Source organism: Perognathus longimembris, chromosome 20, assembly GCF_023159225.1.
Source record: "Perognathus longimembris pacificus isolate PPM17 chromosome 20, ASM2315922v1, whole genome shotgun sequence".
Taxonomy (NCBI): Eukaryota; Metazoa; Chordata; class Mammalia; order Rodentia; family Heteromyidae; genus Perognathus; species Perognathus longimembris.
In genome coordinates, this window is record NC_063180.1 from 43,936,333 (window position 1) to 43,963,781 (window position 27,449).

Sequence of the window (27,449 nt, forward strand, 5' to 3'; positions counted from 1 at the left end):
TGTCCAAAGGGAGCGTGTTGAGAATACCAGTCGCCCAGGAGAGATGCAAGTAACCGTTCAAAACTTAATGCCAGCGACTGTGTACATCTTCAGAGTTATGGCCCAAAATAAGCATGGTTCAGGAGAGAGTTCAGCTCCACTTCGAGTAGAAACACAGCCTGAAGGTGAGCCTTCCCCCTGTCTGCCAGCCCCGTCCAGAGGGAGGCCATAGGAAAGTCTACCTGTGTTTAGGCCTGGGGAAACAGAAGGTAACAGTTCCATTGGCTTCAAGGTCTTTGTTTTCTTGCAGTGCTGGGGATGGAACTCAGGGCCTTGTGCACTACCACTGAGCTCCATCTGCAGCCCAATCCTTATGAAGAAGAGAAAACAAAACAGATGTCTGGTGAACTATAGCAAACAGTTTAAGTTAAAATAGTCTAGGTCTATTGATAATGTTGTTTTGTACTGATTTTTCGACTTGCTTTCAAAACCTTGCTTCCAATCCTGAGTACTCTTGTATCTCTACAGTTCTGAGATCCAGGATGACACTCTGTTCTTTGATTCATGACTATGAATACATTTTGTCTATTTTGAGGCTATTTCCCACAGTGTGTGATGCAGCGGCCTTGCACGTGAAGTGGGCATTTATTCAGTCATTAGCTCGCTCATCCTGCAGGGCATGCCCTTCACTCACTAGAAGCTCTCTTAGAGCCTTATTTTGGATCAGTTTTTCCAATTGCATCTCTAAGGTTTTCTGCTACTGAGGTGAGTGTCAGATTAGCTTATATTATAAATGCCATATATACATATACATATATATATATATATATATTTTTTTTTTTTTTTTTTTGCCAGTCCTGGGCCTTGGACTCAGGGCCTGAGCACTGTCCCTGGCTTCTCTTTGCTCAAGGTTAGCACTCTGACACTTGAGTCACAGCGCCACTTCTGGCCATTTATGTATATGTGGTGCTGGGGAATCGAACCCAGGGCTTCAAGTATAAGAGGCAAGCGCTCTTGCCACTAGGCCATATCCCCAGCCCCTGCCCTATATATTTTAACTTACAACTTTTGTTATAAATTATTGACTTGAAATGTAAGATAAAAGAAGTCATAATGATTTTTCCCACTTGAAACTTTCTTCTAAACTTTTTCCCTTTTCACACACAGCACTGCTTTTCTTCAGAAAATTCTCCAATCTGCCTTTACTATTAACTGCACCAGATTTCTGTGTTCAGACCTCAGTGATAAAGATGTTTCTTTAAGCAGGGAACATGCGTGAAAAAAAAACTACTGACCTGATGACTAAGCAGAATAAAACAAAATTACCAGTGAGATTATGAAGTACTTCAGAAACTTTTCCTGATGGGTAGAATAAGGTGAAGAAGCTCTTGAGATGGGCTAGAGGTGTGTTGAAGTAGTAGAGCAGCAGCTACCTAGCCAGCGTGTAAAGCCCTGGGCTTAAACCCCAGCACCTCAAAAAACAACAACAACAAAAAAAAAACCCAAGACACTTTGGAACTTCCCTTTTTCCTGCTCTAACAAATTGCTCTCCAGTCATTCGAGTACCTTGTATGCCAGGTCATGGTAAGATTTGATCTCATTAAAATGAATATTCTTATTACAGAGAGAATGGTGCATTTCATAGTCCTCTGTGTAGACAAATGTGGGAATTTTTCATTCAGTTTTAAACTCAGGTACTAGGTCATAGCTTCTAAGTGTAGGTATCAGAGCAAGGAAGTATAAACAGGGAAGTCATGGCAAGTACCTAAAATAGTCGGGCCTGAAGTCAGCCTTGAAGCATTTGACTTAATACAGCATTCTTGGGGAAGGAAAAACTGCATGACTCAAATCCCAGAAATAGGATCAGTGTACCAGATCAAATCTAGTGCCAGATCCTATCCCAGGACTGTGACCCTTCTGAAACCATGTGAAAATATTTGCATGTCTGATTATAGTCATCTTTCCTCCAAAAGTCCATAACTTTCATCATCATTTCAGCCCTTATGAGAGAAAGTATTGCCAGCCACTGAACTAGGTCATTGTCAGATTTACAGATGAAAGAATAGATGTAGGGAAGAGTGGCATTGTCACATGCCCACTGTGTTCTAGAAGCCACGTTAGGTGGACAAGATGTGATGATGAATAAGCCTGGACTTCTTTCCACAAGGAACCAGAGACAGACAGACAGACAGACAATAGTGTGTGGTGTCATCACAATGAAAGTAAGCAGTGCAGTTGTTTGCTTTAGGGGTTTGGATTATAGGTAGAAGGGGCAACAGGTTCTGATGAATGTATTTGGGGGTTGGACTATCCTGTGTTTTCGAAAAGAGAGGCAGGGAGTGCAGAGAGGCTTACCCTTCATCTGGAGGTGTTCAGCTTGGGTAGAGGGGTAGAAGTGTTGGAATCAACCCTTGGAAAACATCTTTGCATATTTAGCTTCTCAAACTGGAAACTTTTTCCACTTCCTCAGGCGCTGTCTAGTTGGAATGGAAGAGTAAATTAGTGCCTTTCTCCAGGTCATGTTTCTCTAAGTGTAGCCAGTGAGTATATTGAGAGTGATTTCAAGGGATTAAGAAACTGTTTTGTTTTCCTTTTCATTTAGTTGAGTTAGAGGAAAGTTTTCCATAGCAGCAGAAGTGTGACAAATGCCACCTGTCAGGCTGTACAAAATACGCTCTTACCATTAAGTGAATAACATTATTCATGACTAAATAAAGCAAACAACTGTTAGAGTAACTGTATCCAGGTTTCTCCACTTTGGTAGCAAAACAGATCTTAAGTCATAGCGCTGTTATTCAAGAAAGCCAGTTTGTTTTACATTTAGTTATTTTTTCCCCCTTCCCAGCTCTTAAATCTAATGGGTGTCTATTACAGAGATGCTAGTGCCGGAAAATTTGTTTTCAAATAGAGGATGCCTACCGAAATGTAGGCATGGCAGCTACCCAGGATTGAGCCAGAATGTGTCAGAAACAGACTATACTGAAAAGATGGGTATGTAAGCCATTGCAAAGGGCAGATCATTTAGTCTGTGGACCACAGGCCCATCCTTCAGAAGGTCACACACTTCCAGGTTTCAGCCACTGAGCCACGTGATTGTCTTCCCCATCGACTGGAATAATTTCGCCATGGTGACTGAGGGGCTGCTCATTCTTGATACCAAGAAATTCAGGCTCCCCTCCCTGCCCTACCCCTCCCACAGCAGAGTCCTGTACTCCTGTCTCATTATATCACCAGAGTCTGTTAGTACATTGCCTCTATTCATAATGCCTGGCTTCCCTGCTGAACTGGGAGTCCCCAGAAGCAGAGACTGTCCATCACTGTTCCCCCAGGACCTGCATCAGACAAAGGGTTCCTTCTTGAGGCTGATTTTTGTTTGTTTCTTTCTTTCTTTTTTTAAAAAAATCTGCTACTTAGTCCCAGTGCCAAAGTAGGATTTTATAAACAATAGGAGGTTTTTATGTATTTTTTTCTTAATTTGAATAAATTGAAAATAGTTTAAGATAATTTCTGATTTTTATTTGAATTATAAAAAGAAAAGTTTATGCGTCCTAAAACCACTTGACTCAAAGCATGACTGAGAATGGTTTTGGGGGAGTGCAGTAAGTCTTACTTTATATCTTGCTCTCTTGAAATTTTCTTTTTAGTTCAGCTCCCTGGCCCAGCCCCTAACATCCGAGCTTACACCACGTCACCTACTTCCATCACTGTCACGTGGGAGACACCACTGTCAGGCAACGGGGAAATTCAGAACTACAAATTGTACTACATGGAAAAAGGGACCGATAAAGAACAGGTATAAAATGAGGCCTTGTGTGGGATAGTATAGTTGCAATATAGTTCCAAAATGCAGTAGTTGCCTTACTGGGAATCACCGAGTAGAAGATAAAAAATGTGTAAGAAATAAAATGTTGAGAGAGTATGTTTTGTTGTCTCAGGATTGTTTTAATGTAGTTTTGTGGCAAAAGTGCTTGCCTCGTATACATGAAGTCCTGGGTTCGATTCCTCAGCACCACATATATAGCCAGAAGTGGTGCTGTGGCTCAAGTGGCAGAGTGCTAGCCTTGAGCAAAAAGAAGCCAGGGACAGTGCTCAGGCCCTGAGTTCAAACCCCAGGACTGGCAAAAAACTGTAGTTTTTACCAGCAAGGGTTACTCAAGAAGAAATGTTTCTAAATAAATTGTCACAACGATTAATCTGCTGTGACTTTTAAATAACCATTTTATAAGAAGGCTAAATTCTGTAGAATTTAATTACTTTGTGCCTTTTTTTTTTGCTTGAGTTGCGCATATACACAATTTTATATTTTATTCAAGGATGTGGATGTTTCAACTCACTCCTACACCATTAATGGGTTGAAAAAGTATACGGAGTATAGTTTCCGTGTAGTGGCCTACAATAAACATGGTCCTGGAGTCTCCACGCAGGATGTCGCTGTTCGGACCTTGTCAGATGGTAAGGCTTCTTTCCTTGGAAACACCATACTTGGTGTCCCTAGTGGTAAAGTAGCAAGATTACAGGCTTTGATGTCATGATCATTCAGTTCAAATTCCATTTGTACTCCTCACTGACGGTGTGGACTTCGGTTAAGTCACTTGACTGTTCTGAACACGTTACCTGGTGTGTAATATGTAGGTAAGCCAACACCATGGTTTGTGATGAAGATTCATCAAGACAATGTAAAACCTATGGCCTATACTGAATAAGTCTCAGTGATTGTACTTTAGCAGAATCATAGATTTGAGTAAATACCTTTGTTGTTCATAACTGTTTCAGGGCTGTTGGAAGCTTAGCTTTAGCTTTACTTGGTAGTCATGTTTACTTGCCACATTGACTTTTTGAAAATAATTTTATTGTTATTAAGGTGCTGTACAGAGGAGTTACCATTTCAGAAGCCAGATAATAAGTACTTTTCCTTTTGGGAGGCAGTGTCACCCCTTCATTTGCTTTCCCTCAATTTCCTCCCACATTGATCTTTTTAATCAGTATTTGGGGACAGTGTTCTTTCTCATCTGTGACTGAATTGTAAACTAAGTTGCATATGTGTACCTATGACCTAGAAAAGTATTTTTCAAACTTAGCTTGCCAAAGAAATTAAGTAGGTTAAGATCAGAATTTTTTTTTTTTTTTTTTTTTTTTTTTTTTTTTTTGGCCAGTCCTGGGCCTTGGACTCCGGGCCTGAGCACTGTCCCTGGCTTCTTCCCGCTCAAGGCTAGCACTTTGCCACTTGAGCCACAGCGCCACTTCTGGCCGTTTTCTGTATATGTGGTGCTGGGGAATCGAACCTAGGGCCTCGTGTATCCGAGGCAGGCACTCTTGCCACTAGGCTATATCCCCAGCCCAAGATCAGAATTTTTAAAAATATATTTTAGAATAGAACAAAATGCATTACACTTAGTAAAGACGTCAGTTGTGTTTTATAAAAATGTCTTTAAAATAGGTATGTGTGTGTTTTAAAGAATGCATGAATATTTAATTTCCTTAGTGTTTTATAAAAATGTCTTTAAAATAGGTATGTGTGTTTTAAAGAATGCATGAATATTTGATTCCCTTAAACAAGTGACCAGACTTACCCTCACCCATAAAGGAATGGACTGATACCATGTTACTCTGACATGCCGCATGGAGAAAGGTCCAGCCTTACCCTCCGTATTCCTGCCCAGAATGTTTAACTCAGATTGGTTATGAGAAATCACCTATTGATGGAAGTATAAATATGTTTCAAATTTAAAAGCTGCCCTATACTCGTAAATTCTGTTAGAATTTTAGAAGAAAAATATTTCTACATTAAAGAAGAGTAAAGACGCATGAAATAGAGTCAAACATGTATGATCTTTGGATTGACCCTCCATAGTAGGCAAAAGCTGGTATATAAAACACGTGGCACACTGTATAGGCTAAGGCAATGACATTAGGTATATCACATAGTTTTCATATGTTGAGGATCCATTTCCCAGATGGGATTGTTGTACTTGAGTTTTGCTGGAGCTCATCCTTGTTCTAGGGAGGTATCTACTGCAGCAGAGGAGTGAACTGTCATAGCGATCGCTGCTGTTTATCACAGAATTCACCAAATATGTGCATGGATAATAGGTCTGTGTATAGGCATTTAGAGTGAGACAGGTAAAGCAGATGTTGCAGAATATTAGTAATTGGCAAAACTAGGAAAAGAATATAAAGTGTTCATTGTACTGTCCTTGATACAAATCTGTGAGTTTGACGTTTTTCAAGATAAAAAGGTTGGCTATGCTTTTACATAAGCCAGTTGGGCAAGAGTTTTTGGAAAAAATGAGAAACAAATGTTTATTATTGGCTTTTGAGTGTATATGTGAGCCAGGTTTCAACTGAATGGAACCATGGTGGGCAGCACTTTGGATTGAAGCAAATCTTCATTCTCATGCCTGCTGAAACAAATACCTTGGACATGGTTAGCTGCCCCTAACCTCAGTGTAGATTTTTCATCTGTAAAGTAGAACTAACGGCAGAAACCCTTGGGTGAGACCAGGGACTGGCCATGTAGTGAGCACGCAGCAGTGCTTAGCCACGAAGGGGACGACAAGGACGAGTCCTCGTCATCACAGCTGCTCTGGGCCTCTGCAGCTAAGTCACGACAGGTTTTCATCACCCTGGGTCTGCATGCTGCTGTAGACCCTGTAAAACACTAGCTAAATTACCACATGCAGCAAGACACGGAGGACACTTGGATACCTGGATACCAGTTGTTAGACAAAGGAAGAGTGAGGTTTGTTTGTGTGGGTTAGAAGAGAAGGGTTAGAATGAGAATCTTGTGCGTGCAGGGAAACTAGGCAGGCCCGCTTCAGTTTCCTTTGCTTGCTTTCATCACCACAAAGGGAGATGTTGGGTGGTGTGTGGACCAGGAACTTTGAGAACCCCTGTGTGTGTTCTGTGTTGTTTAAGCACTGGTCTCAAACTTGTCACATGTAAGTGAGTGTCCCCTGGTACATAGTTGCCTCTAGAAATCAGAAAATTTACTCAAGTTGTCGCTGTGTGAATACTTCGTCACTTCCTGAGAATTGCCTGTAAAAGTAGTCAGGGAACCTCACAAAGAAAGCCAGGCTCACTGATTGGTGCACATCTTACTTTGGTTCATATTGTCATTACCCAGTTCAGTCATTTGCCACATACATTAGACTTGGTTCCAGAAAATGCATGGCTCTTCCCCAGGATGAATATTCAGAAGAATATGTCTAAGTTTAAAGTATCTCTGGAGTCTAGAAAAGTTTAGAATCTCAAAGTTCATGTCCACAGTTCATCATTGAAATAAGTGTCTGATTTCCCAGAGATACTGCCTGACGTGGATATGAGCTTGGATGTATGATATATGAAAATCTTTTCCTTTTTTTTTTTGGCCAGTCCTGGGGCTTGAACTCAGGGCCTGAGCACTGTCCCTGGCTTCTTTTTGCTCAAGGCTATCACTCTACTACTTGAGCCACAGTGCCATTTCTGGCCTTTTGTATATATGTGGTGCTGAGGAATTGAACCCAGGGCTTCATGTACGCAAGGCAAGCACTCTGCCACGTTCCCAGCCCCAAAATGTCTTATTTTTTTAAATGAGTCAAATATGACTATGCCTCAGCACCTCATCTTCCCCTATAGTATCAACAGAAGGCACTGGCAGCTTGAATTGAGACCTTCTGGTCACATAATGGGGGATGGGAGGGTGGGAGGTGCGATGTGTACTTGTGTAACCTGTGCTTAGGAACAGTCACGCGATGGGTGATAGTGAGTGACTAATTTTCTTCTTCTTCTCTTTTGCTTATCTAGTTCCCAGTGCTGCTCCTCAGAATGTGTCCTTAGAAGTGAGAAATTCAAAGGTAAAATTTTGTGATGATGTCACTCATTCTTAGGAGATTCTTGTTTTCTTCTGCATTACTCACCCATTAATTAAGAGTTTTAGGTGGGAATTACTCCACTTCAGCTGCTTTGCACTGATAATGGGAAACTTGTTAGACCCAACTTCCTAAAGTACATGCCACCAGTCAGTGGATTCTAGGATTTCTGGCCAACGTCTTCATTCTGACAAAATTCCCAGGAGATTCTGGGTCCAGAAAGTACTCCTTGAAAATATAATCTCCCCATTTAGCATTGGGGGTCACAAAAGTAGAAAGTAGTTTGCATGACTGTGCACTCACATTGTGAAACTCTTACGCACCCTGTTGTCTGTGTGTTCCTTCTCTACCTGGCGAAATCAGGGATAAGTATACATGCAGCGACTGGGGCCAGCCTTTCCCTGTGTTCAGTCTCTCCCCTCACTGCTGTCTTTCCCAGAGTATTAGGATTCACTGGCAGCCACCTTCTCCGGCTGCACAAAACGGGCAGATCACCGGCTACAAGATTCGCCACCGAAAGGCCTCCCGCAAGAGTGACGTCACCGAAACCTTGGTTCCTGGAACCCAGCTGTCTCAGCTGATTGAAGGCAAGCTGCTTCGCACATAGCAAAAGCTGTGACATTGAATTAGAATGCTTGGAGGGCTCCTCTGAGCTGGTGACTTACATAAACAAAAATTTTTTAAGTCCCCTTAAAATATTGTGTACTTCTTACTTCATACAAATGAATGGAAAGTGCTCTGAGGGATAGATTACATTTGTTTTTGTTTCCTTATATTCTGTTTTCTGGGTTTATATATTGGTGGTTTTGTTTTGTTGTAGTACAAGGAAAGTAAAACAAATATATAAATTATTACTCCTCATTCTAGTAGGTATCTGCCCTATAACACTGTTTTTATAATATTAACGTTACTCGTGCATATGTTGCCTTCAAGAATATTTATGAATAGCTATAGCAGTACAGTAGTTCTATTTGTGACGGTAGATACTATAAAATTTTAGAAAGTTCTATCAGGGATAGTCCCTTTTCTATAGTTTTACTTTTGTGTGCAACAGACCAAGTAGTTCACCTAGTAAAAATGGGCTGAAGTGCATTTTTAATAAGGTTCATCTTGTAAGTCATGAAGAATTCTACTCTTCCTGCCACAGATAAGGAATGGAGAGTCCACTAGGCAAGGGCAAGGGTTCTTTGCAGGAGACCCTGTAGTAAACAATAAATTGTATGATTAAGTTGTAGCCAGAAGCAGTTTTATAGCACTTAACACACCTTGCTGTATATCTTCTTAACATGTGTTATGTATCTTAGGTATAGTTTATGAATTCTGTTAGTTACTTAGAGGGAGAAGAGCTCTTAGCTGTTTTGTTCTCTAGAACTTAGCAACTTTCAAGTTAATGCTTCAAGAGAGCAAGCATCTTTCTTTTCCTGGATCCCCAGTTTTGTTCCTCATCACATATCCAGGTTAACAGGCAGTAAAAGGTTTTTCATCCTTCAGATGTTGGGAACAGGCCTCTTTCGTCCTAGCTCCCTCCCTCTCAGTCATTGTAACTCTCCCCCAAAGTGCAAAGAATGATAACAGAACTGGCTGATTCTTTCACCATCCTAATCTTGTGATTGTTCACAGTTACAAATATGTGTGGCTACTCTAGGACTTCCTGGTTTAGTATGTGCAGAGTCAAGACAGTGAGATAAACTGACTTGGGCCCAGCCATTTTGATCGTCTTTCTGTCCTTGCTTTCTTGTGTGAGAACAGATTCAGATTCAGGATCTACCTGTACAGAGCAGAACCTCCCATCTCTTGCATACGCTATGTTAATTGGTTAACCGAGCCAGAGTGTATCATACATTCTTACATTCTGGCCAAGTTATTCACATTCTCAATATGTGTCTATCTTTGATTGGAGTAACTACTTTGTTCTGTATTTTGCTCCCCTCTCCCTTTGTACTTGGCCTTGAACTCAGGGACCCAGAGCTTGAACCACTGCTTGTAGCATAAACTTTGTCAAGCTATGAACTGATTCAGTGGATGGGATATTTGATTTGATAGATGATGAATTTAATGTTTTCCAAAACTTATTTCAGCTTGCGTTTTTTTGTCTTTGGGTCTCAGGTCTCGATCGGGGGACTGAGTACAATTTTCGAGTGGCTGCTCTCACAGTCAATGGTACAGGCCCAGCAACTGACTGGCTATCTGCTGAAACTTTTGAAAGTGACCTAGACGGTAAGAACACATACTTGGCAGGACTGGCAGGACTTGGCAGGACAGGTACTAACTGTAGTCAGTGAGCAGCCTGGAAAGGCTACAGACTTTGGCTTACCCTCAACTTTCATTGCTGGCATTCCTACAAAGCACCGAGTTTTCTGAGATTGATTTTTTTCGCAGTGGTTTTTAGAGAAGTGCTCCTGTTTAAGCAGAGCCAAAACAAATGAAAATGTGCAGGTACTTTTAGTCAGGTTTTGTTTTACTCGGGCCATTAAGTAGTTGGATGATGTAACAACATTAAGATCAAGCCATATCAGTTACGTGTTTATTTTAGAAGTTTCCTTTATCTTACTCCTGAAAACACTTTCCCTTTTCTCACTGTGGAGTCACTGAGTAACTCCTCCGAGAATATGTGGTTAATATTTTTATCAGTGACAGGTACAGATTTGGGCAACAGAAAGACCTTGGTTCAAGTAAAGATAGTAATATATGATTTGAAGTAATGTATATAAAAGATACTATAGGGCTGAGAATGTGGCTTAGCAGTAGAGGGCTTGCCTAACATGCATGAAGCCCTGGGTTTGATTCCTCAGTACCACATACACAGAAAAAGCCGAAAGTGGTGCTGTGGCTCAAATGGTAGAGAGCTAATCTTGAGCAAAAGAAGCTCAGGGACAGCACCCAGGCCCTGAGTTCAAGCCCCAGGACTGGCCAAAAACAACTACAAATTGTTCACTTTTTTTTAATGTCAGTAGTGGGGCTTGAACTCAGGACCTCAAGTTTCATTTAGCCAGGGCTGGAGCTGTATCACTCAAGTTACAGCTCCATTTCTAGCTTTTTGATGACTAATTGGAGATAAGAATCTCATAGAATTTTCTCCCCTACTGCCTTTGAACCAGAATCCTCAGATCTCCACCTCCTGAGTAGCTGAGCTACCAGTCTCCTCATCTTGTATTAACTGAATTAGTTGTGATTCCCAGACTTCATTTTTTCTGAGTTATTTTACTCCATTAGGCAGAGGTTCTGAATTGCTTTATCTTCTCTTCCAAATATTGGAATGTCTTGTATTTAAGGTTGTTTGGTCTTTGTTTTCTTCTTAGAATGTATAAAACCATGGGCCTTGTTTTACTACATATTCTAACAGGTTCTCTTTCAACTCTTGACCAACTAGTAAAAAACTTGTTCCCAAATAGTTTGGTAGAAGGCTGAACACTATTTCCCAAGGGTGGTGAAATATTCTAAAGGAAAGTCTGTGTCACTTTACTTTTCTGCTTTTCTTCCCAGAAACTCGTGTTCCTGAAGTGCCTAGCTCTCTCCATGTTCGTCCTCTTGTCACCAGTATCGTAGTAAGCTGGACTCCTCCAGAGAATCAGAACATTGTGGTCCGAGGCTATGCCATTGGTTATGGCATTGGCAGCCCTCATGCCCAGACCATCAAAGTGGACTATAAACAGCGCTATTACACCATTGAAAATTTAGGTATGTTCACTAATTTCTTCTTTCTGTTATGCAACAATTTTATTTCTATAGAAAAATAACATTTGTTCAAAGCACTCCTATACATTCTTTGCCTGGAATTCCCAAGGTTAACATTTAACCACATTTGCCTTCACTTTCTTTGCCTTCCTGTATGCACACATTTCCCTGTCCTCCATACTCCCCATCCCCCGAACCTTTAAAACTAAGTTGTAGACATAATGGTGCTCCTGTTAATAATGAACTTTAGCATGACACGCCTCGAAAATCGCTCCAACATAAACACAGTTGCCAAAATCAGAACATTAATGTTGCCTAGAGAATTTGTTCATATCCAACACTTTTGCACGAGTGACTTTTATTCATATTTGGCGTTTTTGCAGGAATGGATGAGCAAAACTCCAAATCCAGGATCACATGTTACATTGAGGTTATACACTCTCAGGAGGATTCGTGTAGAGGTGTTGGGTTCTTGTCACTGCATGCTACCGGAAGCACGTGACATTCTCTTACTAGTGATGTCAGCTGTAATCACTTGGTTAAGATGGTATTTGTCACATTCCCACTTTATATAAAATTATTGCTTTTTTATACGAGGCGAGCACTTTACCACTAGGCTATATTCCCAACCCTGCATTATTGCTTTTTTGTAACTAATAAGTCCTTTGTCATGGAGATACCTTGAGTTTCATCAAACTCTCACACACATTTTTGTCTGTGTGGTAACAGTTGTCACTCTACAGTTTCTCCAGGCATAGTTTCCTAGTTCCACACTTCTCCCATGTTTATTAGAATTTTACAAATAGGAAAGAGGTTTCTCTGGCCCCATAGAAGGTGAACGGCTAGTCCATGACCGTACCATCCTGAATACTCCCCATCTCATCTCAGCTGGAAGGCTAAGCAGAGGCCGGCTTGGTTTGTACTTGGATAGGAGAAAGTGAATGGCCAGTGGGGCGGGGCCTGTGTCCTCTGACACCTTCATCATTCCCTTCCCTGTTGAGACAGCAAGGTGCTCCATGATTTTTTGGAATTTTCTCAGCCTTCACCCTGCAGTCTGCCATTAAACCAAGAAACCCTGGTTTATTTTATGAAAAAATGGTATTTAAAAGAAATATCTGAGCACTGCACATACTTACTGAGTGGAAAATGCTGAGGAATCTATAGGAAAGCTACTAAAGCCACAAGTGAGCTAATGAGCAAGATCGTAAGTTACAGATGAATAGTCAGGAATAGGTCCATACATATACGGTCAATTTTTTTGTACTGGTCCTAGGGCTTGAACTCAGGGCTGAGCGCTGTCCCTGAGCTCTTTTTGCTCAAGGCTAGCACTCTACCACTTGAGCCACAGCTCCACTTGTGGCTTTTTGGTGATCAATTGGAGATAAGAGTCTTGTGGACCTTCCTGCCCAGGCTGGCTTTGAACTCTAATCATCCTCAGGCTCAGCCTTCTTAGTTGCTATGATTATAGGCTCATCAGCGTGTTCTGAGTAGGTAGGATTAGTAGGTGTGAGCTACTGGAGACTGGCAGGGTCAGTTGGTTTTTTGAGAAAGGTACTGAGATAACTTAGTAAGGAGAAGATAAATAAGTGTGTGGGAGTCATTGGGTGTCTATATGAAAAACAGAAGGAACCTTCACCCTCATCTTAAATCATACACGAAACAGACTTTAAAATAAGAGCCAAAACTGTACCATAGCTTTTCTAGAAGAAAACAAAACAGAAAAGAAATCTTCATGACCTTGTGGTAGGCAAAGACACCTTAGGATACAAAAAGGGAGGCAGAAATTTTAAAAATTTCAATTGATACAATAGAGTTCATCAAAATTTTAAAGTTTCTACTTTAAACTACTTTTTGGAAAATCAATAAAATGAAAAGACAAACCACAGACTTGGAGGAAATATCTTCTATTCAACTATCTGAGCAAGAATTTCAGCCTAGAGTATATAAACACTCTTCAAACTCAGTATGAACAAACAAACAGAGTGGGCAGAAAATTTACATAAATACTTTGTAAAGAAGATATAATAAAGAATTTGATTTGGGCAGGTATACTTTTACAAACAGAATTATCACTATCTTTCTTTGTAAGATTTTGTTGGTGGTGGTGGTCATGGGGCTTGAACTTGGGGCCTGGGCACTGTCTCTCAGCTTTTTTGCTCAAGGCTACTGCTTTACCACTTTGAGGCACAGTGCCGCTTCCAGTTTTCTGGTGATTAATAGGAATCTTATGGGCTTTCCTGCCCTGGCTGGCTTTGAACCTCAATCCTCAGATCGCAGCCTCCTGAGTATCTCGGATCACAGGCATGAGTCACCAGCACCCTGGCTAAGACTTAACTTTTGATTCTGAATCTGCCCTGATAAAATGTTTATCTAAATCATTGCTTTGTAACATCGTTCTTAAGAATGACCTCAAGTGACTCTTCTGGCAGAAAAGAAGCAGCAGTTTAAATCGTCCAAAGCCAATAGCACAACTAAGCTTCCTAAGTGCTTTCCCACCTAAGCACTTGTCATGGGCAATTGTTGGAGGGCAAAAACCGAGCTTTGCTGTGGGGTAAAAGTGTCTCTGTGATGACCAGCCTCCTGCCATTTTCTTTATGATGTTACTGAAATAACAGTCCTTTGCAGTGCAGGCAGGACTTGGCCCCTGACCTTCAGGTGCTCTCAGTCTAACAAGAGCACGAAAGGGAAACCCAAGTAATGGTGAAGCGAGAGGTACATTCAGAGAAGGGAGACCTAGGAAGAAACTCTCCTGGGCTTGAAAGACCGAGCCAGGCTACTTCTTACAGCGTAGTTGAGAAGAGGCACTGTGAGTGCTACAAGAGTAAGGAGATGGGCCGTGGGGGAGGCCAGGAGGAGAGGCTCCTCCACTCGGACCCTCAACCCAGGAAGGCCATCCATCCACCAGGTCTTCTGTACCCTGTGTGTTTCCATCTCCGTATCTCCTGACGCCCAGAACAACCCCATGTCTAAAAACAGAATCTCCACAGTTAAGATTATACATAGTCACCCTTGAAATGTTAAGCTCTGTAGCAAGGATTTGGTTTTAGTTGTTTGGCCTTCTTTCCCTCAGATCCGAGTTCTCATTATGTGATTACCCTGAGAGCATTCAACAGCGTCGGCGAAGGCGTCCCACTGTACGAGAGCGCAGTGACCAGGCCTCACACAGGTAGGCTCCTGGCTGTCAGCAGCCACGGCAAGCATAGGCATAAGGCCTGCCTAGAGATGGCCCTGAAGGAAATGGATGTGGCAGTTCCGAGTGCATGTTTTAGGTGCTTCAACAAATAAGAAAAATCCTCTTAATCTCAATCTAGCTTGTTGAAAAATACTGAGCCTGGTCATGGAAGCCATCTTATGGGAATATGTATACGCTGTAAGATGTCAGGCTCTAGAAAGCAGTATTTGGAGAGAATTAAAAGTGACTTTTCAGATCAGGCTTAGTGGCTCATTCTTGGAATTCTGGCTATACCAGAGGTAGAAATGAGGAGGATAACAGTTTGAGGACAGCCATCTCAATAAAACAGCTGAGTATGGTAGAGTACACCTGTTATCCCAATTTACTAAGGAAGTGTAAATAGAAGTTTGCAGGTCACATTGGTTAGAGCAAAAATGTGAGACCCTGTTTGAAAAATAACTAATGCAGAAGGACTGAAGGTGTGGCTTAAGAGGTAGCTTGCATAACAGGCAAAAGCCCTGAGTTCAAACCCCAGTAATGCAAAATAAGTAAATGAATGATTTTTCATCTTTCAGATAAAACTAAATGAATCAAAAAAATAAAAGCGCCATATCTCTAGAGGAATTATTTAAGCTATTTATTGTGGCAATAAGTGTGTATTGGTGAACTTAACAGTTGCTGTACTGGTCACCTTGAGTAGGTTTGAGAAGTATTTTTCTATATGTCTTTAATAAACTTCACAATTAACAGTTATAACGGCAGAAGCATTATCTATTTTATACATTTATTACATTAGTGATCATGTGTTCATTATGTTTTCTTTGAGTTATCTATTTTAAATATTCCTAAGACAAAGTAATGTAAATTTCCTACAGTGGTATGAAACATCTAACTTAGAGAAAGTTTTTTGAAGCTTTATTATTTTTATTTCATTTATTTCTGTGCCAGTTCTAGGGTTTTAACTCGGGGCCTGGGCTCTGTCCCTAAGCTTTTTTGGTCAAGGCTAGCACTCTACTACTTGAGGCATTGCCTCTTCCAGCTTTTTAGTGGTAAATTGGAGTTAAGAGTCTCATAGGGCTGGGGATATAGCCTAGTGGCAAGAGTGCCTGCCTCGGATACACGAGGCCCTAGGTTCGATTCCCCAGCACCACATATACAGAAAACGGCCAGAAGCGGCGCTGTGGCTCAAGTGGCAGAGTGCTAGCCTTGAGCGGGAAGAAGCCAGGGACAGTGCTCAGGCCCTGAGTCCAAGGCCCAGGACTGGCCAAAAAAAAAAAAGTCTCATAGACTTGCTGGGACTGGCTTCAAACCATGATCCTCAAATTTTAGCCTCCCGTGTAGCTAGAATTATAGGTGTGAGCCACTGGCACCTAGCCTGAGTTTTTTTGTTTTTTGTTTTAAGAATCCTGAAAACCAGAGACTGTTTCAGTAATGCCTTTTTTCCATCGGTTGCACACAAGTTTGAGTCAGTGTTGTCTGTTGTGCATTCTAGGCGTTCTGCATAATGATACAGACTTGATAGTATTCTTGCTAAACGATAATATTGTCTTTTTTTATTTTTTTAAAGCTTCTACTTTTGATCATTGCTGCATGTTTTTCCTTGTGGTTTTTGGTCAGTTTATGGGGCTTGAACTCAGGGCCTGGGTGCTGCCCCTGAGCTTTTTTGCTCAAGGCTAGAGTGCTCCCTACCACTTTGAGCCACAGCTCCACTTCTGGTTTTTGAGTGGTTAATTGGAGATAAGAGCCGCGTGGGGATTTCTCTGCCTGGGCTGGCTTTGAACCACAGTCCTCAGATCTCAGGCTCCTGAGTAGCTGGGATGACAGGCGTGAGCCACGGGTACGTGGCCGCTGCATGACTTATAGTTCTGTTCTGTCTTCTCCTATGTGCCTGTAAGTTCTTCCAGAAATAGCTTTAGTGTCCCAGAAAAAGGGGGGTAGGGGGTGGGGGACGCTAAATAATGGTCTTTTACTTTTTAAAGTTGGGTTAGAATTTTTAGAAAACTGAATTTGTTTTCCTCTGTGTAGCTTAAGAATGTAGTCCACTGGCTACAAATATACAAGGAAGAGGTTTCTTGTAGCCTCATTCCTATAACCTAGGTACCTTTTCCAAGAATTGGTACATGTCTGAAAGAATTATGCACCTGGAGGTGCATTTTCTAGAACTAATTGGTAGGTGTCCTACCAGTCTTTGAACAAAGGCCTCGAGCATGTATTCTGCTTCTGTTATTTTTAGTCCTCCTTGTGCAGCAAATAACACCCATACAGACTTAGATTAGAATGGCATTCTTTCATAAGGCTTCTATGCCTTTTCAGATTCTGACTTATAGGAAGGACCAATCACCAGAACTGTATGGGGAACTTAGTCTAACACCCCAAAGTTCTCAAATAAACAAGCCTAGGTGTACTTAGGAAACCTAACCAAGCTTTTGGAAAGCCAAACTCTCAGAATCCAAACAGAGGCTGCTATGGTCCCCTGAAGCCAAGCATGTCCTTTTGCTTTGGTATGTGGCCCAGCTTCTGGGTTGTGATAACTCCTAGGGTAGGGCACAGCACAGCACACAAGCATAGACGTTAGTAGTATAAGCACTCTGATGACAGTGGTATCGCCGTTAACGGATAGGAACCCACCGCTAAGTGTTCTCTGACTCAACTCGCAACTAATCCAGCTTGGCAGCAGCTCCTCCCTCCTGAGGAAAGAGGCTATGAGGTCCTTTGGTTTTACTCAGCTGTCTGAAGAGAAGAATCCTCATGTACCCAGTGAGGATCACTAATGACTCATGTCCCAGAAACCAAAACATCCACTGAAATCTCAAAAACAGGCCATGAGCTTTGGGTTGCTTGTTCGGAAATAATACCCTTGTCTTAAAAAGTTTCTGTATTTTCATAATCCTTTTTGGATAGGAGTTTGAATTTTCAAGTAATTTTAAGAAAATTCGAGCATGTCTTTACTAACATAATCACTAAATTATCACATTTTAGTATGCCTGTGGAATGCAGCTAAGAATATAGTTGATTACTGCTTTGTTCAGCCTTCCTCTATAATTTCTTCCTGAAAGAACACAGACAGGAAATACTCTTGTTAAAAGTGAGTGTTATCTATTAACTATGATTTTCTTTCTTTTTCTCCATTTCTCGTCTCTCATTCCATTATATTACCCTGCATTTCCCTTTTATTTTTGTTTATGTTTAAATGCCACTTCCCTTTTTAAATTACTTTTTGCCCAGACGCTTCTGAAGTTGATTTGTTTGTTATTAATGCTCCATACACTCCAGTGCCCGACCCCACTCCCATGATGCCCCCCGTGGGAGTCCAGGCTTCCATTCTGAGTCACGACACCGTAAGGATCACCTGGGCAGACAACTCACTGCCCAAACACCAGAAGATTACAGACTCCCGGTACTACACCGTCCGATGGAAAACCAACATCCCAGCCAACACCAAGTACAAGGTAGTCACACATTTGCTCGGGCTGAAAACAGCTGCATGTTGATGTTCTCTGGTTTTAAAGTTCTTGATTCATCTTTTTCCAGAATGCAAATGCAACAACTTTGAGTTATTTGGTGACTGGTTTAAAACCAAATACACTCTATGAATTCTCTGTGATGGTGACCAAAGGTCGAAGGTCAAGCACCTGGAGTATGACAGCCCATGGGACCACCTTCGAATTAGGTATGTGTAGAATGGCATTTCTTCTCTTTGCAAAGCATGAAAACCAGTTGGTGCTAACGTGCTCCATTCCAAGTTATGAGGCTCCTCATTGCCGGCTTTTACTACCACAAAGAGAAATGAGTATGTGAGCTGATGGTTGTGTTTGCTATATCAACTACTTTCTCGTCTCTATCCAAGAACATTAGCACATTAGGTAGTGTAATTTTAGGAATCCAGAGACTTGACTTCAGTCTAAGATTATCAACCCTCTGCTGGCAGTGATCACAAGCAGGTCATCCTGTCTCTGTGTCTGAGCTTTTTACATCCTCTCTACGGGGAGTAATAATCACTGCCTTTCACTTTACAGGGCTATTGTAAGTGAAACGAGGAGCAGATGGGAGAGCATGTGGTACGATATGTAGCATCACTTGAATGTAGGAGATTATTGTCATTAATCCCGCTTTACTGAGAAATTGAGATTGAAAAAAAAATGAAGTGACCTGCCCTTGACCAAACCAGTTGGCCAGTCTTGCTTGCTGCAGCTGGCACACTTTACTGGGTGACACCAAGCTGCGCCCCAAGGTTTTCTTGGGAAAACAGACTGTTTGTAAAAAAAAAAAAAAAAATGTTTCACTGAAACATCCTTGGGATTTTTGTTTGTAAGTAGACATGAAAGAGAGAGAAGATAAGCAGTTTGCAGGAGTGGAGTTGTCCAGGTTTAGACTGTGCTTGCTTTTCACTCTCAGTCCTGTCCTTTCACTCACCTTGCTCTTTGCTAGAAGGGGTTATTGTTATTCTGGCCTCCTCCTATGACTTTTATGAATAATAAAAAGCTGAGCATGCATACTATACACAAACTGATGGGGGCCTTCTGCACTGTTGGAATTTCTGCAGAAAAAGGGGATTTGGAAAGTTAGAAATAGGGTACATATGGTGTAAATGGACCTCCAGTTTGCTGCTTTTGCCAGTGTCTTAAGAATGTCTCTTTGCTTTAATTCTATCTTATTAACTAATAAATGAAATTTGTATTTTCCCTTAGGATGTTAGCAATTTACTGGGTTTCTTTCCAACTCTTTCTTTCCAACTCCCACTAGAATTCCAGTATTTTAGGAAGTATATTTGAGGGTTTACTTGGCTTGGACATTTCCCTGGTAGCATTTTAAAATATCAAAAGTATTTTGCAGTAGAAACTGTTCCTTTCATTTTATTTGTTTCTGTTGTGTAGCTTTTCTTGAGAACAGTAACCTCAGTGTGACAGCATGCTTTCCTTGTAAGGTTAAACTGGAAAGAATGTCCATTTGCAAACCATTCCTTTCAGGAACTGAGCTTTTAAAAGCCATACTTCATTTAAAGAGCTAGCTTAGAAATAGAAGGGAAAACTGTTCTATACTTGAAAACATTCCAAGCAAATCTAGATTGAGAGGGAGAAAGTCATCTTAGCAAATTATATCATGTCTTTCATGTTTAGTGTCCGCACAGCGCCTGCCATAGGGGTAGGTACATGGCAATGGCATGAGTTGATTTTCCCAACCACCCTGTACACCTGATGCCCAGCCAAGATGCTATTTCTGAATCCTCACACTATGCTGTTTTCTGTTTAGTACTTTGCATATTGTTTTGGGGGGGACGGGGCTCTGTCTTACAAGTGGAAATAGTAAAGAAAATGGTAAATTGTCCTGATGGATGAGAATGATTGAACGATTGTTATCTCGTAGTTCCTACTTCTCCACCTAAGGATGTGACTGTTGTGAGTAAAGAGGGGAAACCCAGAACCATAATTGTGAACTGGCAGCCTCCCTCTGAAGCCAACGGCAAAATCACAGGTAGGATGCGCAGCGCGCCCCCTTGTGCTCTGTTCCAGGTGGGCACTGAACGGGAGCCTGGCGGCTGCGTGGTTGTTCCTGGCTGTGATGCGGGTCCTGGTGCTCCTCTGGGTGGATGGGAGGGTGCCGTGCACTGCAGGGGTACACAATGGGCCTGTTGATGGTATGCCACACACCGCCTGCGGTGCGGCGGGACCGTGCACACTGCACAGCCCAGGCTTCTTGGGACTCCATGATACCCGTGCAGTTAGGTTCCTAGGAAAGCCGTTCAACGCCTCAATGACCAGCTTTGGAATTGCATGTCCAACCTAATTGTGCCAGGCAATACCCAATAAATACCAATTCTGCCTTTTGCCTAAATGCCAAAAATAAAAGAAGAAATAAGCCCATCTGGCTTTTAATTCCAGGCCTGCTCCTTCCGGTTCCTTGGCTCTCAAACTGGTTAAAAGCCTTCATTGCCCAGACCATCGGAAGGGACCTGGGACTTTTCCTTGGGCTTCCTGTAGTAGAGGACACTGTGGCTTCTGCTGCCTTGCAGAGCGTGGAGGGAGGCCAAGGAGATAGGCGATTCCCTGTGGAGCCTGTGCTCTGGGAAGGAGTGTGCTGAGGAACTCTGGCCTGAGGAAACTCACAGCTCTGTCAGCTCTTCCTCTCAGTGGGAAGCCTGGCCTTCATAGCATGTCTTCAGGGTTGACTTTGCCTCCTCTATAAAAGGCTCAAGCAGAACTTGACTGGGATTTCCTTTTTCTTTGTCTTTTAAAAATAACAGAGCACTGTTAGGTAGGCTTGTGTCATTTAGGCTACCCCACTCATCAGTGGGGACTGAGTGCCCCCTGGTGGACATGTCCAGTGATACTACACTGACACTTCACCCATCCCATGTCTGAGAGAATTTTAGCAGAGGTTGCTGTGCATTTGCCCTGCGTTTTTTGTTTTTTTTTTTTTTTGGGGGGGGGGGGTTGTTGCTGTTTTTTGGGGTTTTTTTTTGGCCAGTCCTGGGGCTTGGACTCAGGGCCTGAGCACTGTCCCTGGCTTCTTTTTGCTCAAGGCTAGCACTCTGCCACTTGAGCCACAGCGTCACTTCTGGCCATTTTCTGTATATGTGGTGCTGGGGAATCAAACCCAGCGCCTCATGTATATGAGGCAGGCACTCTTTGCCACTAGGCCATACCCCCAGCCCCTGCCCTGCATTTTTTTCCCTAGGAAATCACTGTGATAAGAACCAAAACAGCTTGGTAGGCCATTACTGGCTTTCAGGATTTTATACTGTTGGCCCTGGAAAAGCATTTTCCAGTTACTGTGGAAATGTGTGTGTATGTGTGTGTGCCATATGCATTTATTTATCTTGGTTACAAACAGAAAAGCAGGAGTGAGATTGTTTTTCCCATTAACTCCTTTGGACAGGTTACATCATCTATTACAGTACAGACGTGAATGCAGAGATACATGACTGGGTTATTGAGCCTGTTGTGGGAAACAGACTGACTCACCAGATTCAGGAGCTCACGCTTGATACACCATACTACTTCAAGATCCAGGCCCGAAACTCAAAAGGCATGGGGCCCATGTCTGAAGCTGTCCAGTTCAGAACGCCAAAAGGTAAAGCTTCCCCAGCGGAGGGTTGGATTTTGTATCTCCTTAGCGTATGTATATAGAGCCTACAGGTAGTGTAAGAGGCCCTAGCAATGATCCCTCGCCTCCCCAACCCTGCCCTAGATCAGTGTCCCGGGCTGACGGGCCAACCGCATCGCACATAAGAACACTTGGGCTTTATAAACCAGTCACAGTGACCTAAAAGGTTTGACCAGGCAAATCAGATAGGTTCTTTTGGTTACCACACAGAGTAATGGGCATGTTATTGTGATGGATGATTCTCTTTTAACAGGCAGGCTTTTACCTGTTAGACTTATTGGTGAACCTTTGTAGAGAATAAGAGACTAAAAGGGCCTTTTATATAACACTCAAGACAAAGAAACTATTAAGTACTGAACCAAGCAAGGCTAGACTAATAAGATTTAGTTGGGGAGTGAGTCTATGGAATTGTGGAAACCTGGATTTCTTTTCTGTTGGCACTATAAAAGCAAAACTCAATTTGTTTGAAGCTTATGGGGATTTAATTTTTTTTTCCTTTAAAACTCTTGTCTGTCCCATCTTCAAAGCTTGTGATCCTTGCTCTTGTTTTTTCTTCCCCTGTGCTTGGCTGGTTAGCGGACTCCTCTGATAAAATGCCTAATGATCAAGGTAAATGAGTAGATGGCCTCTCATTCCTTCTCTCTTGTGACCTATCATTAGATTTTCATTTTTATTTCCTTTTTAATTTTTTTTTCCTGAAAATCAGTACCATGTGTTAAAAGTTACATATTGATTGCCCAGAGTGGAGTGGAGTCCATGTTTGTGGCATTTGGGGTATCTGAAAAGCTGGGATTTTGCTTAGGAGGAAGTAAACTGGCAGAAGAGAAGCTGAGCTGAATAAACTGGGTCTGCAGCTAGGGGGCAGGCCTTCCACGGAGGCCAGGTCAGCAGGGGCGACGCTAAGATACTCAAGTGTGGTGTGGCAGTGATAGGCCTTCGAGTCACACCGAGACTGGTCACACCAGGTTTTCATATTTTTACCGTCTAAAATCCCATAGAGAATCTTATCAGTGACTGAATGCAAAGTTGTTTAGAAATTCAATTAGTCTTCTATTTTCCTCTCCCAACAAAGAACCCATAGATATTATATCCTACTAAACGATGTGATTACCCAACAGACCTTAGTTTGTTCCATTACAATGAATGAAGTCAGAACTTTTTTTCCATTTCTGCCCCTAAGTACATCTGATCATCTTCCAACAATTTAACATGGAAGCTTAGGAAACGTGGTCCTTGGGGTCCCTTTTCTTGAGGTCATCTGTCAGCTTCTGTTGTGATTGCCACGGTAGAGGGAAGGGCAGATGTACTTTGTAGGTTTTATTTCTGGAAGTTAGCTAAAGCTGGATTTCCAGACTGAGAACACTAAAGGTAAAGTTGGCCATGGCTTAAGAGTGACTGTTGGAAATAGAACATCATTAAGTGTTACAGGCATGATGGTACAGGCCTCTAACCCCAGCCACCGAAGCAAGAAAGGGCTGTGGGACTCAGGTGGTAGAGTGTTTACCTAGCCCATGCAGGCTCATGAATACAAATCCCAGGTCTGCCTCACCCAAAAAAAGAAAGAAAGAAAGAAAGAAATACAAGGGTTTGGGGTCTTACTTAATACAAGGAGAGTTAGAACTTGGAACTATTGAGTCTCCTGTACATGAAGGAAACTGCAGGCATACATTTTTGGACATGTGGAAGCTGGAATATAAATTATCACACAGATGTGCAAAATATGCCCTTTTCACCTCATCTGACAACCACTGTGAGTCTTCGCCCACTTTATCTTTGGTATTCAGAATTCTTCACCCGGGGCTGGGAGTATGGCCTAGTGGCAAGGGTGCTTGCCTAGTATACATGAAGCCCTGGGTTCGATTCCCAAGCACCACATATATAGAAAACAGCCAGAAGTGGTGCTGTGGCTCAGGTGGCAGAGTGCTGGCCTTGAGCAAAAAGAAGCCAGGGACAGTGCTCAGGCCCCGAGTCCAAGGCCCAGGACTGGCAAAAAAAACAGAATTCTTCACCCATTGGCATTTTGGTGCTAATTTTACCTGTGCAGTTTCTGACCATTTAAATTTTAAAAATATTGGGGAATATAGGAATATAGACCAACCAGCTATTGACAAAGGTGTGTGTATGTGTGTTTTTGTGTGTGTGATATTTATGATACAGTGCTCTGGATAGTGCCTTGTGAGCACAGAGACTTACCAACTAGACTTTCTTGGAGGAAAAAACAAAACATGCCAGGCAACTGGAATCTTGACCTAGGCTGTGTGTCAGGATAATGGGGAAGGAGAGATCAGATGTGATCATGTCAAGAGCAGGCAGTGTTAGATCAGGGCCTGAGTTAAATCAGAGAATATATGCTTTCAGATATCCAGGACTTTCATTCTTCTGTGCATTTTCAGCTTTGGGGAAAAAATAGCATTGTTTTAGTCTCTAGACTTATTCTGTTAAATGAACTGCTTAGCATTTCAGATTTGAATTTTTTTTCATTTCTTTGAAATCTGATAATTTAGGAAAGGACTTGCTGGATACTGTTGGCTAATGCCTATAATCCTAGTTACTTAAGAGGCTGAGTTCTGAGGATCGTGGCTCAAAGCTAATTCAGGCAGGAAAGTCTGTGAGGCTCTTATCCCTTATCTTATCTGGCACCAAAAAAGAAAAGCCAGAAATGGAGCAGTGGCTCTAGTGGTAGAGTGCTAGTCTTGAACACAAAAACTTAGGGACACTGCCCAGGCCCTGAACTCAAGCCATAGGACCAGCACAAAAAAGAAAGAAAAGGACAAAATATAAAGGAAGGAAGGAACGAACAAATGAACGAACTTGACATAGCTGTAATGTTTGAAAAGGTACTTTTAATCAAGCTTTATTTGTAAAAAAAAAAAAAAAAAAAAAAAAAAAAACCTCTCATTTATAACTATTTTCTGAGGCTCCACATTCTGTGACAGGAAAGATCCTGTTCTTTCCCTGAAGATTCATTATGCATGTAATGATAATAAGTTATCATAATAAAAATATTTACTGAAGTAAAAGTATTTACTGAAGCCAGGTGCTGGTGGCTCACACCTGTAATCCTAGCTACTCAGGAGGCTGAGATCTAAGTATCACGGTTAAAAGCCAGCCCTGGCAGGAAAATCTGTGAGCTTCTTGTCTCCAGTTAGCCATCAGGAAGGGGGGGCGGGAAATGGTGGTAGAGCTGTGGCTTGAAGTGGTAGAACACTAGCCTTGAGCACAAGAACATAGAGACCGTTCAATTCCCACACAAGTGAACATACATATACACAATTTACTATACATCAGGCAGTACTCAAAATGTTTTGTAGTATTAAACATCTATTTATATTAATATCAAGGGCTGGGGATATGGCCTAGTGGCAAGAGTGCTCACCTCGTATATTAATATCAATACTATTAGTATCCCTGCTTTACAAGGAAGAAACTGAGGCCCAAAAGAATAGTTAAGTAACTTGGCCAGATCCAAACGTTTGTGAGATGACAGAGCTAGCATTCCAATGCTGTCTGTTAGGCGCTCTGCAGCATTAGTCAGGAGGAGCAGCTTTCACCTTGCAGTTCATTGGGATTTCTTTTGGAGAGGAGCATGTTTCTAGCCACAAACCTTGGGTGGCTGTCTGGGCAAGGGTTGAAACTGGCATTTGTTTGCATTAACTGAAGCACATTGCTGAGGTGGTCCCCCAAAGCCCGAGGTGGGCAGCTTCCTTCACTGTGCCTGTGACGATGAGTTAGGGGATAGTGGCCTTTGTGAGCAACTACAATTAGCAAGTGTCTGTGGATGTCAGAGTGACAGGAAGAACAGAGAACCCAACTGACCTTCATTGAGTCCATCTCCCTGCTCCCACTTAGGCTGACTTTACTCCTGGAAAGGCAACTTCATGATGTAAGAGAAGAATCAGAACAGTACTGACACTGGCTAGGCCAGATTAGCATAGCCAGCTTCTTGGAAGAGTGTAGTTCTGTGATGCAGGCATCAACCTAACTGATGGCTCTGGTTCCTTTTCCGAAAGAAGTTACTTCTGCCACAAGGCCTCTGTGAGCTCTTTCCTGGGCTGGGGGGGCTGGGTGTGCCCACTTCCTGACCTGCAGAGCAGCAGTCAAGTCACGACTGTGTGACATTGGTGTCAGCCTTTCAGATGCCTCATTGTATAGAAAAGCTGTACCTTAGTTTCCTTGCACTTGTAGACTAGATTCTCCCTTGTTGTTTATGTGTTAACTTCATTTTCTCGGACTAGACTGAAAATGTTTTATTTTGTAGAAAACACTCACTAGCTGTGAAGTGAACTGTCACACCAGTGTGTTGGGCCCTTACTGACAGGCTTTCTTCTGCTTCAGCCTTAGGGTCGACAGGAAAAGGAAGCCGGCTTCCAGAACTCGGATCTGACTACAAACCTCCCATGAGTGGTAAAGACCTTCCTCCAGCTTCTTAGCCTACTATGAGCATGCGGTTTTTGCTTTAAAGCCCTTATGTGTGTCTTAGAGCTTGAGCAGTAGATTATAGCATATTCTCCTCTTTCCTTTATTTAGCAGGTCGAGCATTAGGCATTTGTGGCAAATGTTTACTGAATGACTGCAAGCCCATTTATTATAGATATATAGATAAAATTCTTTGTCCACATAGCTAACTTAGGACAAGATTAAAGTCCTCTGGTAGGTTAGCCAGCACCCAAAGAAATGTTCAGAATCACAAAGTTCTCTCAGGATTACTTACTGTACTTCCTGTGAGTTTGGTAATTCTAGAAAATTCTTCCCACTTTTCTCAGCATTCTGACAGCTGGTGCCTTCTAATTCAATAACACCTCCTTTTCTGCAGAACTTAACTCACCATCTCCAAGTTACTTTCACACCAGAAGTCACCTGGAATGTGATCCTCACAAGTCTGGGCAGCAGGGAGAACACAAGCGCCATTATTCCCAGCTAATGTGTTCAGACATGGAGAAGCAATATGCCTGGGCCACCTGCTAATTCTGGCACAGAATAAAAATGCAGATCTCTGTGTTTTGCCACTGTCACATGCAACCTAAGTGTGACCCTGCACCAGAATTCTGAATGGCAAAGTGTCCACAAAAGTAGTTGCTAGAGGCTGAGCATGATGGGTCACGCCTGTAATCCCAGCTACTTGGGAGACAGAGGCAGGAAGATTGGGAGTTTGAGGCCAGCCAAGGCAAAGCTAGTAAGGCAAAAAAACAAAAAAAAAAAAAAAAAAACAGATAAAAGAGCTGAAGGTCATGAGCTCAAAATGGTATAGTACTCAAGACCTTCATATATGTGTACATATACGTACACATACATATGCAAAATCCTGGGTTGAATCCTCAGTACTGCCAAAGGGTTGTTATTAAAAAGTTATCCGAATTGATCCTTACTATCGTATCACCTCTGTCTACAGATACATAGAAAAGAAAGTGCAGTCTCCTAGAGACTCGTAGTCTAACTGTGGGATTGCAGTGTTCTGTCCATGTCCATCTGTCAGGATAACAAAGTGGTGCTGTTGCCTGGCATCCTAGTTACTCAGGAGGCAGAACTGAAGATTGTGGTTTGAAGCCAGCTCAGGCAAGAAAGTAGAGCTGTGGCTCAAATGGTAGAGTGTAGGCAGCGCCCAGACCCTGAGTTCAAGCCCAGGACTGGCACCAAAAATACCCACAAAACAACAACAAAAAAAGTACTGGCCA

The 27,449-nt window shown here is 42.2% G+C and overlaps 1 protein-coding gene across 1 annotated transcript in view; it reads left to right on the forward strand.

Annotated features, from left to right (window-relative positions):
- Neo1 (neogenin 1) overlaps positions 1 to 27,449 on the forward strand; it is a 184,137-nt gene that overhangs the window by 135,626 nt on the left and 21,062 nt on the right. Inside the window, exons 12-24 of the mRNA XM_048369065.1 lie at positions 10 to 164; positions 3,624 to 3,772; positions 4,293 to 4,431; positions 7,762 to 7,811; positions 8,266 to 8,413; positions 9,933 to 10,043; positions 11,310 to 11,504; positions 14,572 to 14,667; positions 17,899 to 18,122; positions 18,205 to 18,343; positions 20,038 to 20,145; positions 21,550 to 21,744; positions 26,113 to 26,181. Coding sequence (XP_048225022.1) covers positions 10 to 164; positions 3,624 to 3,772; positions 4,293 to 4,431; positions 7,762 to 7,811; positions 8,266 to 8,413; positions 9,933 to 10,043; positions 11,310 to 11,504; positions 14,572 to 14,667; positions 17,899 to 18,122; positions 18,205 to 18,343; positions 20,038 to 20,145; positions 21,550 to 21,744; positions 26,113 to 26,181 — 1,778 coding nt within the window. The remainder of the gene's footprint in view (positions 1 to 9; positions 165 to 3,623; positions 3,773 to 4,292; positions 4,432 to 7,761; positions 7,812 to 8,265; positions 8,414 to 9,932; positions 10,044 to 11,309; positions 11,505 to 14,571; positions 14,668 to 17,898; positions 18,123 to 18,204; positions 18,344 to 20,037; positions 20,146 to 21,549; positions 21,745 to 26,112; positions 26,182 to 27,449) is intronic.